Genomic DNA, 12,795 nt, shown 5'->3' on the forward strand with positions numbered 1-12,795 from the left:
GAGATGGTTCAGACTACATTATCAATGAACAAGAGTGGCACACTGTTTCTAAATTTCCAAGGGAACCTACTAATTTAGCCATTGTCACGATGGAGCGCTACTTAAGTAGGACCGAGTGCCAAGACACGTTATCAGAAGCTTGGCCGCATCTGTTACTGGGCTGCCACAGGCGCACCATTCTCAAAGCATGGCGAGAGGAGAATGAAAGCATTTTCTTTCAGAGTCTTAACTAAAGCTAGAAGTGATTCCATGGCTACAGAGATGTTCTAAGAACAGGAATGTCATGTGACAAGCACCATCTGGGGAATGAAGTCATTCCAGTCATTTCTATAGCTGGTTCAGGGAAGAAAAAAAAAAAGGAAAGTATTCTGAATTTTAGCTGACTGCATTTTCAGCAGGTAATAGGTTTTCCCTTAAAATGTGGTCTAATTAAATGATTACATTAAAACTCAAGTGGATATATAATTCAAATGCAACTACTCATCCATTTCTCAGACTATCTATAAGAGAAAATACACCCTTCTTGGTTTGTTCTATTAGAGCAGAAATGTCCACTCCTTTAATGTAACCCTTTCTAAATGTAAGGAAGTTCACTTTCATATTCTTATCAAAACTATTTGAGGATAACATTCAGACACGAACATTAACTTAAGATATACTTTGAGAGAGAGACATTTAAAGTAGCAAATAAGTCACAGAGTGCACAAGACCAGATGCAAGAGCTGCAGCTGTGTGCAGCCGCTCTACCGCTAAGGCGTTGAACACTAACACACATGTGTAGAGAGCGGCAGTGTGAACAGAAGCTAAGGCGTTGAACACTAACAACACATGTGTAGAGAGTGACAGTGTGAACAACAGAAGCTAAGGCGTTGAACACTAACACACATGTGCAGAGAGTGGCAGTGTGAACAGAAGCTAAGCGTTGAACACTAACACACATGTGTAGCGAGCGGCAGTGTGAAAGAAAATGAACACTAACACACATGTGTAGAGAGCGGCAGTGTGAACAGAAGCTAAGGCGTTGAACACTAACACACATGTGTAGAGAGCGGCAGGTGAACAGAAGCTAAGGCGTTGAACACACACATGTGTAGCGAGCGGCCGGTGAGCAAAAGCAGCTCCTCAGGTTAGATGAGCTGTGCCTGCCATTCAACTCATGCTCGGGATAATTAAGGCGACAGTGGCACTTTTTCTTCTCTTAGCTAAGTAATTCCAACACCTACTATCAAAGTCAGACGATTTCTGTTTGTAATATGAACCTCCAACCATATTTCTGCTTCCCTTATCATGAAGGGTAAAATGAAGGGCAAGCTACATATGCAAAGCAGCACTAGTCCTTTCTCCAGGCAGGCAGATCCTGTTCAAGGCCAGTCTGGTCCCAATACCGAGGGCCAGGCCAGCCACGGTTACATAGACGCTGTTTCAAAGAGAAAAACAGTAACAACAAAGTATTTAATTTGCTTTTAAAACTAGAGTCTAGAAACACATCAATGGAGTTTCTCTGTAAAGAATGAAGACCTTTGCTCTCACTGAGTTATCTACACAGTAAAGATTCCCCAGCCCGAGTTGCATCACAAAATACTTCACATTGCTTCATTTCAGCAGAATTTCCAGGCAGTCTCCTCTCTTCTTCCTTCAAATGCCCCCTTGTTCCCAATACATGTGCGCTGCACTGAGGGAACTCGGCCTCTCTGAAGCTGAAGTCGTCTCTGACCGCAAACACCAGCTCCTCTGCTTCTCTGACTGATGTCTGTCAGGTTCAGGTGTTGATTCAAAGACAAGCTCACAGTCCTTTTCCAGCTCAAAGTGTAGGCCTTGCAGTGAACTACAGAGTCAAACATGGCGGCTTCCCGACTCAGACAATGTAACACACTTCCCTACTGCTGCATGTTTTTGGGGTAGTTTCGCTCTTGCCGCTGCCCGTGTCCTCCTCCTCCTCCTCCTCACATAGTATCTCTTGAAGGGACTCCAGCCAGCTCAAGCACAGCAACCATGGCTCTGGCAGACCTCGCCATTCTCCCCAATTCCTGCTGTGCCAGTGGCCATGTCTGAGGAGCTGCAGACAGCTATGGAGCTTAAGGAATACAGCCCAGAGGATAACAACGCTACTCTGAGTCCATCCTGGAGAAGCCCGGCAGGAATGTCTCCAGAACGCCCTGTTCTTGCTGTGCTTCCCCCTGCTGCTGCTGCTGCTGATGATGATGATGATGATGATGATGATGATGCCTGCCGCGTTCCTGCTGTAGTTGGCATGGTGTGATTACTATGTGAAGGGATCCCACTGTATCTAGTACAGTGTGATTGTTTCTTGGAAATCCCACTCCTCACTGGGCAATTTACTTACAGATCATAATGAAGATGATTCTTATAAGAGCAAAGCTAATTAGTTAGATCTATGATTTAATTGGACTTTCTGAGTTAGCCTATAAGATACAGGTGGTTAGGACAGTTAGCGAAGATGATTAGGGAAATGGTTTAGGTTATTCTGCCAATTGTTTCATTAAGAGATACAGAAAGGGCAAATACAGTATAAAAGTCACCTTCCCCTTTGTTAGATGTGAGACCTGCTGAGGACAGAAAATAAGAACAGGGAAGTTCCATGCATTAGAGACCCACAAATTCTGCTGGTGGAAAAACAGGCTGATGACCAAAGAAAGCCATTATGTCTCTACACCCAAGGTTAGGCCTGAGTTCCTTGGTCATGTAAACTTACAGAATTAATCATAGGCCCCAGTGTGTACCTCAGGAAAACAAAGTCATAAAAAGAAGTTAAATGACCCTACTTTGTGTAAAGAAAACTAGATGGTCAGCTGCCCACTCATTTAAAGTTTCTCTAGCGTAGAATTAAGAGTAGAAATCTGTTACACCAAAACCACAGACAGCTGCCCGCCAGTACACAAGAAACGGCTTAAAACTTTGTTAATCAATTATACAAGAGTCGTTGCTCTGAGGTGAAAAAAAAAAGTTGAATTACTTGGACTTAAAGAAAATGTATCTTGTGATCTTAATGTGATCTCTTATGTAAAGATTTTGTTTTTAGAAATATGTAATTGTTGTAGAATATCTGCACAGAAACTTGCATGGATATAAAAGGAAGAAAAAAAAAAAAAAAAAAAAAAAAAAAAAAAAAAAAAAAAAAAAAAAGCAAAAAAAAGAAAAAAAAAAAAAAAGAAAAATGAGAATGACTCGTCAGTCGTTTCGCGCTGTTCAAATGCTAAACATTCTCTAGTTCTCTGACTTCTGACTGTGCCCTCTACACCTCTGCTTCTAAACTTATTCCATCCTACTATCCACAGCTTCTTTTGCCTTCTCCTGAGTCACCATCTTTTCTTTTGTCTTTGCGTTTTTTTTTTTTATTTTTCTATCTCTGTTGTGTCATTGAATTTTTTATTTTTTTTTTTTTTTTTTTTTTTTTTTTTTTTTTTTTTTTTTTTCTGGTATTAACAGCTTCTATTCATAGTTCTGCTTGCTCTACTTATTAGCGTGCTACTTTCACTTGTTATCTCTTCTCTTTTTTTTTTCTTTTTTCTTTTCTTTTTTTCTTGCTGTTCCTTTACATTTTAAAAAAACTTCTTTCTATAGCTGTGCGTGGTGGTACATGACTTCAATCTCAGCACTTGCAAGATGGAGACAAGCAGATCTCTGTGAGCTTGATGCTAGCCTGGTCTACATAAAGTCCTAGAGCAGTCAGGGCTACACAGTGAGACCTGGTCTCAACTAGAAAATATTCTGAGGTGACTAAGATGCAGAAAGACACATTGCATGTTCTCATACTTGTGGATTCTAGCTCTGAATTTTCAGAATGGAGTACAGAAATTAAAGTAGACACACAAACCAGGGAAGTGGAAAGGGACCATTAAGGGGGAGAAGAACTCTAGAGACAGGGGGTCTTAGTTTTCTATTGCTGTGATAAAACATCACGGCCAAGGCACTGGAAAGGTTTACTTGGAGCTTGCAGTTCCAAAGGGTTAAGAGTTTATGCTAAGAGCAAAGGCATGGCAGCCAGCAGCTGAAGCAGCAGCTAAGAGATCACATCTGGATCCAGAAGCAGGAGGCAGAGAGCTGACGGGGAATGGCTTCTGAAACCCTAAGCCCAGCTCCTTCCCATCGAAACCCCTCTTCCAACAAGGCTATACTTTCTAATCCTTCCCAAACAGTTCTACTGCCTAGGGACCAAGTGTTCAAGCATATGAACCTGGGAGGCATTATCATTCAGTCCATCAAGCGGGAGAGCAGGACACGTTCAAGTGCTATAAAAGGGTAAGGGAGAGAAACACAAGGAGGGAGGGCAATGTGGGGGAGGGCAGAAACATCACCAAGGATGTTTGGAGAAGCCATAGGGAAACTTTCTATAAGCTTACTTAAAAGCATGTACATAATACATACGTATGAGAGAGAGAGAGGTTTAAGTGGGATGTGGCAGACAGACCAGCTGCCACTTTTATGACCCAGGGTACTCTTGAGTAGGGAGAAATGAGAAATATTTGCTAGAGAAAGATACCTAGACCATGAGAGGAAAGAGAGAAACACAAGATAGCCTTGGAAGGGCCTGGATCCTAATCCACCAGCCCAGAACTTTATTCCAAAGGGCTTTTTATGACAATGCCCAGAGGAGGAGCAAAGACCTCCCCCTTGCTAGACAGCCAAGTGTAGACCCTTCCAAACAACTGCACTCAGGCCCGTGGTCCAATCATCCTCTTTATGCAGACCTGCTGGACAAAGCCACCAGGAAACCCAGATGGGCTCCAACAGTAGAATTAGGCCACATAGGGTTATAACGCTCCCCAACAGCCAAAGACTAACAAAAACTTCCAAACAGAAAACCTCCTTTTCAGTTGTTAGTCAGGGAGGTCCGATTGGTTTCCAAAACAATATATGTAGACCTTTGCCATTGTCTTTGGTTGCCTTCCAGAACTCAAAAGACTATTACTGAAGAACCACATACTTAAAACACAAGACTCAGAGAAATTGAGCTAGAATTCACCTGGAAGCCTCTTCGAGGACTACCTCTCATAGATATTATCTGAAGGTGCTAGCCTAGCTACCGGGGGAGAAAATCAAATTCTATCCAGCCATAAAGCCTATAAGCACAAGAAGACTGTCCCAGCAAGATATCCCAATGGTACAATAGTGGCACTCTATCCTGGGGATAACCAAGAGCTGTCTAGTTGGACTTGGACCCCACTCAGTAAAAGCCTCTTCATCAATTACCCATGCCTGGAGAGAGAACACTAGAACAACCTACTACTGCCATTTTCCTAAACCAGTGTGGCTTACAACTCTATTATAAATACTTACAACCACAGATAAGTGTAGTTCTCAACCTTCATCAAATACCTTTTTTCAGCAGATACAGACTTACAGAGACCCAAGACCAGCCAAAATGTAGAGAATAAGTGACTATGGGGTGCCTCCCCAGCCCCAGCCAGTACATCTACGAGATAACCCTCCATCAAGGGCTCAGAGATCATCATGGAAGAGGGCAAGGAAAGACCAAGAACCAGAGGACCAGGATGCTTGTTGCTACAGTGTCTTCTAAGACACGACCTGGTTGCTGCAATCACGTAACTTCAACAAAACTGGTCCTCCAAACAAGACCTGCATGATGACAATACCAGTTGACATGTCATTGTGGATGGAGGAAATTTCACAAGGCCATGCCCAGATAAAGAGGTATAGGCAATCAATGGCTGCTAAGTTAGGAAGAAACAACTTTCTCTAGAAACTGAGCCCCAATAGATATCAAATACCTGGTCAGATGTAAACACATATATATACAAGAAACACTAAAAGGACTCAGTACAATATCTAACAATAATACTTACAGAATGTGGGGCCCACAGAAGCTCCTTAGTAAGGCCTTACTCAAGGTTAGACAGTCTGAGCTTGCTTTGCCCAGCAGGGCTGCATAATGGGATGATTTGGCCAAAGGCGTGGGTACCAGGTATTTTGAAGGGTCTACACTTGTTGGTACTTTATACCTTGACCTTGGAAGAGGAAGGTCATTTGCCACTCCCCTTGCTGATGTATAAAAGGTCCATTATGAATAAAGTTGGGGCAGCTGGGTATTGACCCAGGGCCCTCCCAAAGCTATCCTGTATCTGTCTTTCTCATCGTCTTCGTCTATATTTCTATCTAATGCTTCCTCATTCCCCAATCCTGCCCCCAAGAGCCCTTGGACAGGTTGGAGCTAGCCTCCTACAATAGCAGACGTCATGACAGAGAAGTTGAGGGGACAAGGAAGGAGTTAGGAGGGGGACAGAGAAATAGAAACGATGTAAATACAATACTCATGTATGAAGTGCTCAAAAATTTCAGATTAAAACATAAAAATTCTATCCATAGCATATTCTATCCATATACATTTCTCATAACCTATAAGAAAAAACTGAATTTTTACCCTTAATATTATACTGATGTGGTAAGTGAAAATGTTACTTCTTTGGGTTCGCTGGATAGCTAATCTCACACACACTCTCACTGAACCAACTAAGACTACACACCTGGGAGTTCTCACAATTGCTAGATGCCTTAGAGTGCTCCTCCCTGCTCCCCCCCACACTACTATAGAACACGTAGACTAGAGAGCAAGGGAGAAACAAATACTATTCCTGATGAATGCTTAATGCTGGCAAACCTGGCCTCTCGAAAATGGAGTCCCCCACAGCAGTCACACTTTCACTACTAGAGAGAAATCTGCATCTTTAGCCAGACTGTGTAAGAGAAGCAAAAGCCGTCCTTCCTAAGAGGGAGCTGATTAGGAAGCCAGTAAGTTTCCACTGGGGATCAGCAGGTAAATACGCACTAACAAAACATCACAGGGAAGGTCTGGCCTTTTAAAACTCATCATTGTTAACCATACAATGAGAAAACTATGCTATACATATTAAAAGAAAACTATGTCCCAAATATTTTTAGTGACTTATGACAAAATGAAAACATAGTTTAGATAACACTATACCAAAGAAGTATATAAAAAAACAGAAGATATTAAAACCATTTCAAAATTGCATAAACTTACTGTAATTATATAAATACTTTCCAAGCTATGAATTTAAGTTGTAAATTTTACCTTCTTATTACATTACATATTTTCCTTAGATTTTAATTTTCAAATGTTAGGTATTTACTTAATTGTGAAGTAATTTCAAACTTATAGGAAACCTGTAGGACACAATTGTACAAAAACTATTTCACCTTCACCCAGATTTCTTGTTACCTCCCTACTACTCCATACATATGCACACACACATCAACTCTTTTTTTTCCTTAACAATTTAATAGCAAGCTGAAGATATGACGGTCCCTATTTTTAAACATCACAGTTCACTATTCCCTGAAAGCAAGAACCCTAGCAATTGAATCACCACCTAAGTTGCTAAATTAGAAAACAAATTTATACAAACACGCTATCCAGTTCATAAGCATGTAAGTTATGAACAACAATTCACTTGTTCCTATGTGACCAAAGATCTATGCAGGAAGAAAGGCCACATTTAGCTACTGTTACTTTCCAGGATCCTTCAACTCAGGACAGTCTTTCAGTTGTCTTTTATGGCCTGAAGAGTTTTAAAAACACAGGCCTTTCTTCTGTCAAGTGTCCCTGGACCCAGGACTATACTGTATTTCTTCACAGTCCAACTCAAATCCTCAACTTTCAGCAGGATTCCTGACGAGTGAGGATCTCTTCCAAGTACAACACTTGAGAGGCACACAAAGCAAATGTCAGTTTGTTCTGCCTGGTCATGTAGGTGGTGATTATAAAAATATCACTTTCCTAGTTTGTCGTCAACTAAGTATTTTGCAAGATGTTCTGAGATGACATCCAGTTATGGAAGTATGCACACACATCCCAACTTTATACCTTCCTCAGTCAGCCATCAATCTGATGGTGGCTAATAGTGATTTTTCAACATATATAATTTCTTCCATATTTGTTGGTAAACATTCTACAGCAACAAGGAGTTGCTTATCCTCCATATTTTAAAATTTTTTAGTCAGTATGGACTTATGGATGCCTATTTTACACAGTGGATTATCATCAGTTACTGTTTATTTTTAATGCTCAAACCAGCAAGCTCCTCTGTGGTTTTGATATGCTAACATCATTTGTTGAAAATCTCCATGACCTCATCCGTTTCTCGACCAGATCTTCAGTTCAGCACTATCTCTTGAGAACTGGATCCTTTCAGTGAACGTACAATTTAGACATCCAGGCACTTGGTGTGCTCATGGTTTCTAGGCTCTGTCAGACCACAGACGTGGAAAATGTGTACACACACACACACACACACACACACACACACACACACACACACTTTTTTGTTACCATAGCTACTTTTCACACATTGTGTAATGCTATGCAGCCTTGACACAGCCACTGGCATACTGAAATCAGAGCAGCTGTGTTCACCTACACGAGACTTTCCCAAGACATTCACAAGAAGGCCTGCTGACATTCCCTCAAGGAAGGGACAGCAGGCCCACAAAGCAGTATATAAGCATCTCTCACTAGGCGCATGCAAGGTGCTCACAAGACCCTGCACTAGACCCACAGGACCCACGTCTGAGAAAACAGTGTAGCCAACTGTAACTTCTCTGGACTCCAGCATGTAACTTCAATTAAACTCTGTGGTGCACCCAACTAGACCTTGGTGGAATCATTTTTTGAGTCTGCTGTTTGTGCTCTAAGGCAAGAAGACCCATGTCTTCTCAGGAAAAGGTAGCACTGATATATATACAATGAAAAAAAACATGATTCATAATCATATCTCCATTTCCAATCTAGTGCCTCGGGGTTCTTTCATGTCTTCCCCTTTCTATGTTCATAATCCTTCTCCAACAGTGAGACCAGTGATTCCCGTTACCATCAATCCATTCACTCTTTTGTTCAATTGCATTTGATGGTTCGCACCATGTAACAAATCCCCAGCCACACCCACACCTGAACGCTTGCTTCCCTCCACTGCTCTCTTGTCCCTGGCATCTAGTGCTTCCTGTCTTGGAAGAGGAAAGAAGGGAAGACAAAGGAAGAAAGCAAGATGGGAAAGAAAAGTAGAGAGAGGGGACAGGAGAAATGGGCGGATGGGAAGGAAAGTGAAATGAGGAGGATGGCAAGGAAGGAGAAACAGATACTCACTTTTAAAACACCTTCCACAGCCATCTTCCCTTCAGGTCCTAGTAAAATAGTATATGGATACAGCCACTGGACTGCTTGTTCAATTGGCATCATCGGAAAGGAATCCTATTTAGGAGCAGACATGTATAGAGGTCAGCAACATCTCACTCACGGAAAATGTATCTGAAATACACATTTACTTTTCCAAAAGCATAACAAATATATTCCAGTAATGTACAAAGGAAGCAATTTCTCTGCCCTATACCATATCCCTGAGCAATGCCACACACTCCAACCTTTCATCTATATTGCTGGTCCCCGTGCATCTTTATCTAGTTCTTGCCTCTTTCTCGAGCTCTAGACCAAAGCCTTCAGTTATCTATCATATGACCCTACAGTACACGGACTCAGTTTCCCCATTCTAATCACCCAAAGCACTGCATTTCCAGTCTTTATTCCTAATCTGAGTTGATCTTATCTATAGCCATCAAGTCTCACAATTATAACTACAAAGTTAAAAAGTGTTCATTAGCCTCAAATTCTTCATCCAAATCATATTGCACTCTCAAGTCTCTTCACATCATTCAAAGAGTTACTGCCAAGAGCACACAGAAGATCTCCATATGGACTGTTTATTAGATGATTTTACTGAATTATTGTCAACATGATATATATGGACTGTGGTAAGAGCGTTCTGGACGTACAGGGGGCTCCAATTCTTGGCAGTCGTACCTTAAGAATATTGCATTTACCTTCAAGTAGCTCAAAAAATTGAAGGGTATATGTGCAAGCAGGGGCAACATGCTAACAACAGGGACTTCTCACGCAGAGATTATGGGTGTTTGCTTGCTATTTTAAAAGTGATTCAGAGTAGAGAATTTTTAATGTAAAAATTACTGAGGAAAAATTAAAAGAGAGATATCGAATTTGGAACAAAGAAGTGTTCAGGATGTAGACAACAATGTGAACAATGTGTAGGAAAGCTAGCTGTCTGACTAAGTGCCAACTCTGGGGGAAAGCAAGACACCTTTACACACGACGCCTGCCTAGGCAGGGTCTGCTCAGTGTTGTGAATTCACTGCCAAGCAGCCAGGATCTCCCTATTCTCCTAGCTGCTAGCAAAGGTATCTTCATCTAACATAAACATGATCACTTCACACTCCACCTACTTCAGAACCTCTGGCAGGCCATTCCTCCCTCACCATAAAATCCAGGCAGGAGTACTCAACAAACTAATTCATGGTAGGGTTCTAACCTCTGTCTCTACCACAAACTCTTAGTTCTAACGATGCAACTTGTTCTCATTCTGCAAACATGCCAGGCCCATCAGTGGCTGAACATTTTGTATGTGCCCTCTGCCCTGAGGCTTTCCCATCACTCTAGACAGGACGCCACATGCTTTGGGAAAGTAACTGTGAATGTATTCAGATCTGCTCATGTGCCATGTGTGGCTCAGCTTCCTTCCCTTCCCACAGTTCTTAAAAGTCTTGCTGACACAGGCTGCCTTCAGGCTCCTGAAGCCATCTGTTTTCACAAATTGGGAAACCTGCCAGCACCTAGGAACCGGTGTCCTTCTGGATAACCACTAACCAATGACTGCTGGGTGACTGCTGGGTGAGAAAGCTCAGCTCCCTTGCCTCAGGTTGGGTCAGCTCAGCATCTCCTTCCCTACAGTATACCTCTTATTTGATCAGTTACCGTTCCTCTATGGAACCTCCATAGAGGAGGCTGCATTTTTACCTCTCCCTTCTTCAAAACTGCAAGCTCTCCAGAGCCTGAGCATGCCACAGCTCTCTGTACAGTTTGTTCCAGTATACACACCAATCTCTGGCCTTCTATAGAAAAGAAAGCCAAGAAAATTCAAGCGTCCAATCCCGAATGATGAACTTTCTGTTCATCTTTCCTACGTCTGAGTATGCGTATCCACCACTACTTCATTTTATACTTACCAGGATTTGAACTGCCGCTGGTAAACTATCTAAAGGGAAGTCTGGAAGTCCAAGTGTAGAGGATTCTTGGGAGCAGAGAGTTGTAGCGAAGGACAAAAGCTGAGAAATCCTAGAAGGAAACAGGTTTTAAATTTTATGTGAATAATTTTAACATATAAAATGTATGGTAAGTGTAAAATAGTTGGGCTGGTTACATTTATCTAAAAATATACTATTAATTCTTAAAGAACAACTGTTCATATATAATCCATTAAAAATTCAGAAGCCGATTAGCTATCTAGACGCTTTCTCTAATCTATCACACTATGCAAGATTTCCACAACCTGGTCCAATCGACCACGTGAGCTTCATCACCACCTTTCTGAAGCTCACACCAAAGCTAAGGGCGGGGTGCTAAAAGTGTTCTACTCCCTGGGAACAAAGCCCCAGCTCTTAAGGCTCATGCTTGGTTTGTTTCGGTCCCCAGAACCCTTACTTCAATCGCTGTCTGTCTGTAAAGGTCGACTCAGACTTTTGGACTCATGTCAGTGTCCATGCCTTTGTGAAGCCTCCATCAAGACTCAACAAAAACTGCTAAACAATTTTTTTTAGTTTAACAATAACAAGTTTAATTTTTAAACAAATTAAATGTTTAAGCAACCAATATTTATAAAGTATACTTACTTCTCAGCAGAAACATTGGCCCAACTGAATATAATAGTTTTAGTTGGTCCTAAATAATAGAAGCATAATCAACTAATTAATAATGAATATAATGGATGAAACACAAATATTTTATAAATATAAACCAAACTTTTAATTAAGTAGACACTGTAATTTATAGCAGCAATCATTTCATGATACACTCCATTTAATAAAAGCAAAGGCAGTCTTTAAAATAATCAGGGGGCTCACAATGAACACTGTGAATACCACAGGGAAATCTGACTTCTGTTTTTTTATATAATTTCATATACTTAAAAAATAAGAAAACGACCTCTAGCAACATTCTGTTACACCCATGCCCAGCCATCATCAGAGAATCTTCCTCCTGCAGTAGTTGGAAACTAATACAGAAACCCACAACTAGAGAGTGTACAGGTAACGAACACTTTGTAGCACTCAGTCCTAAATGGGGTGTCTCCATCAAACCCACCACTCAGGGCTCAGGGAGCTATGTGGAAGAGGAGAGGGAAAGACTGTAACAGCCAGAGGGGATGGAGGATACCAAGGAAGCAAAGCCCTCTAACTCAATGTGGTCGATGTACATGAACACCCAGAGACTGAGGCAGCATGAACAGGGACTGTACAGGACTGAGCCAGATGGGGTGGGTCCGAGAACTGAGAGGAGATGTGGATGCGGCCTCCTCTCTCTGAAACTGTCTCCAGTTGACAACTGCTCACAAACAGGAAATTTCAGTTTCTCCCCTGGAGCCTCACTGGGTACAAAAACCACACTTAGAGACAGGCCCCGCACCCAGCAGTAGATGCCAACCCAAAACCAATTCCCTGTGCCCAGCAATAGATGGACAGCACAGAACAAACTCAATGTATGTTTGCAGGCTGTTTGTCTCACACTGCTTTGTTTGGACTTTGTTTTAACCTTACTGGTCTTTGCTTGTATATCATGGTTTCTAATTTTGTATTTTTATAGGCCATGGGTTTTTATATGTATGTTTTATGTTTTTTCTTTTCCTTTTTCTTTGCCTGATTGTTTTCTAAAGAGAAAGAAAGAAGGTGTAGAGTTAG

The 12,795-nt window shown here is 41.6% G+C and overlaps 1 protein-coding gene across 1 annotated transcript in view; it reads right to left on the minus strand.

Annotated features, from left to right (window-relative positions):
- Vwa8 (von Willebrand factor A domain containing 8) overlaps positions 1 to 12,795 on the minus strand; it is a 342,755-nt gene that overhangs the window by 254,930 nt on the left and 75,030 nt on the right. The window contains 4 exon segments of the mRNA XM_028878597.2: positions 9,140 to 9,244; positions 11,068 to 11,176; positions 11,731 to 11,749; positions 11,752 to 11,779. Coding sequence (XP_028734430.1) covers positions 9,140 to 9,244; positions 11,068 to 11,176; positions 11,731 to 11,749; positions 11,752 to 11,779 — 261 coding nt within the window.

The sequence above is a fragment of the Peromyscus leucopus genome, chromosome 9, assembly GCF_004664715.2.
Source record: "Peromyscus leucopus breed LL Stock chromosome 9, UCI_PerLeu_2.1, whole genome shotgun sequence".
Classification (NCBI taxonomy): Eukaryota; Metazoa; Chordata; class Mammalia; order Rodentia; family Cricetidae; genus Peromyscus; species Peromyscus leucopus.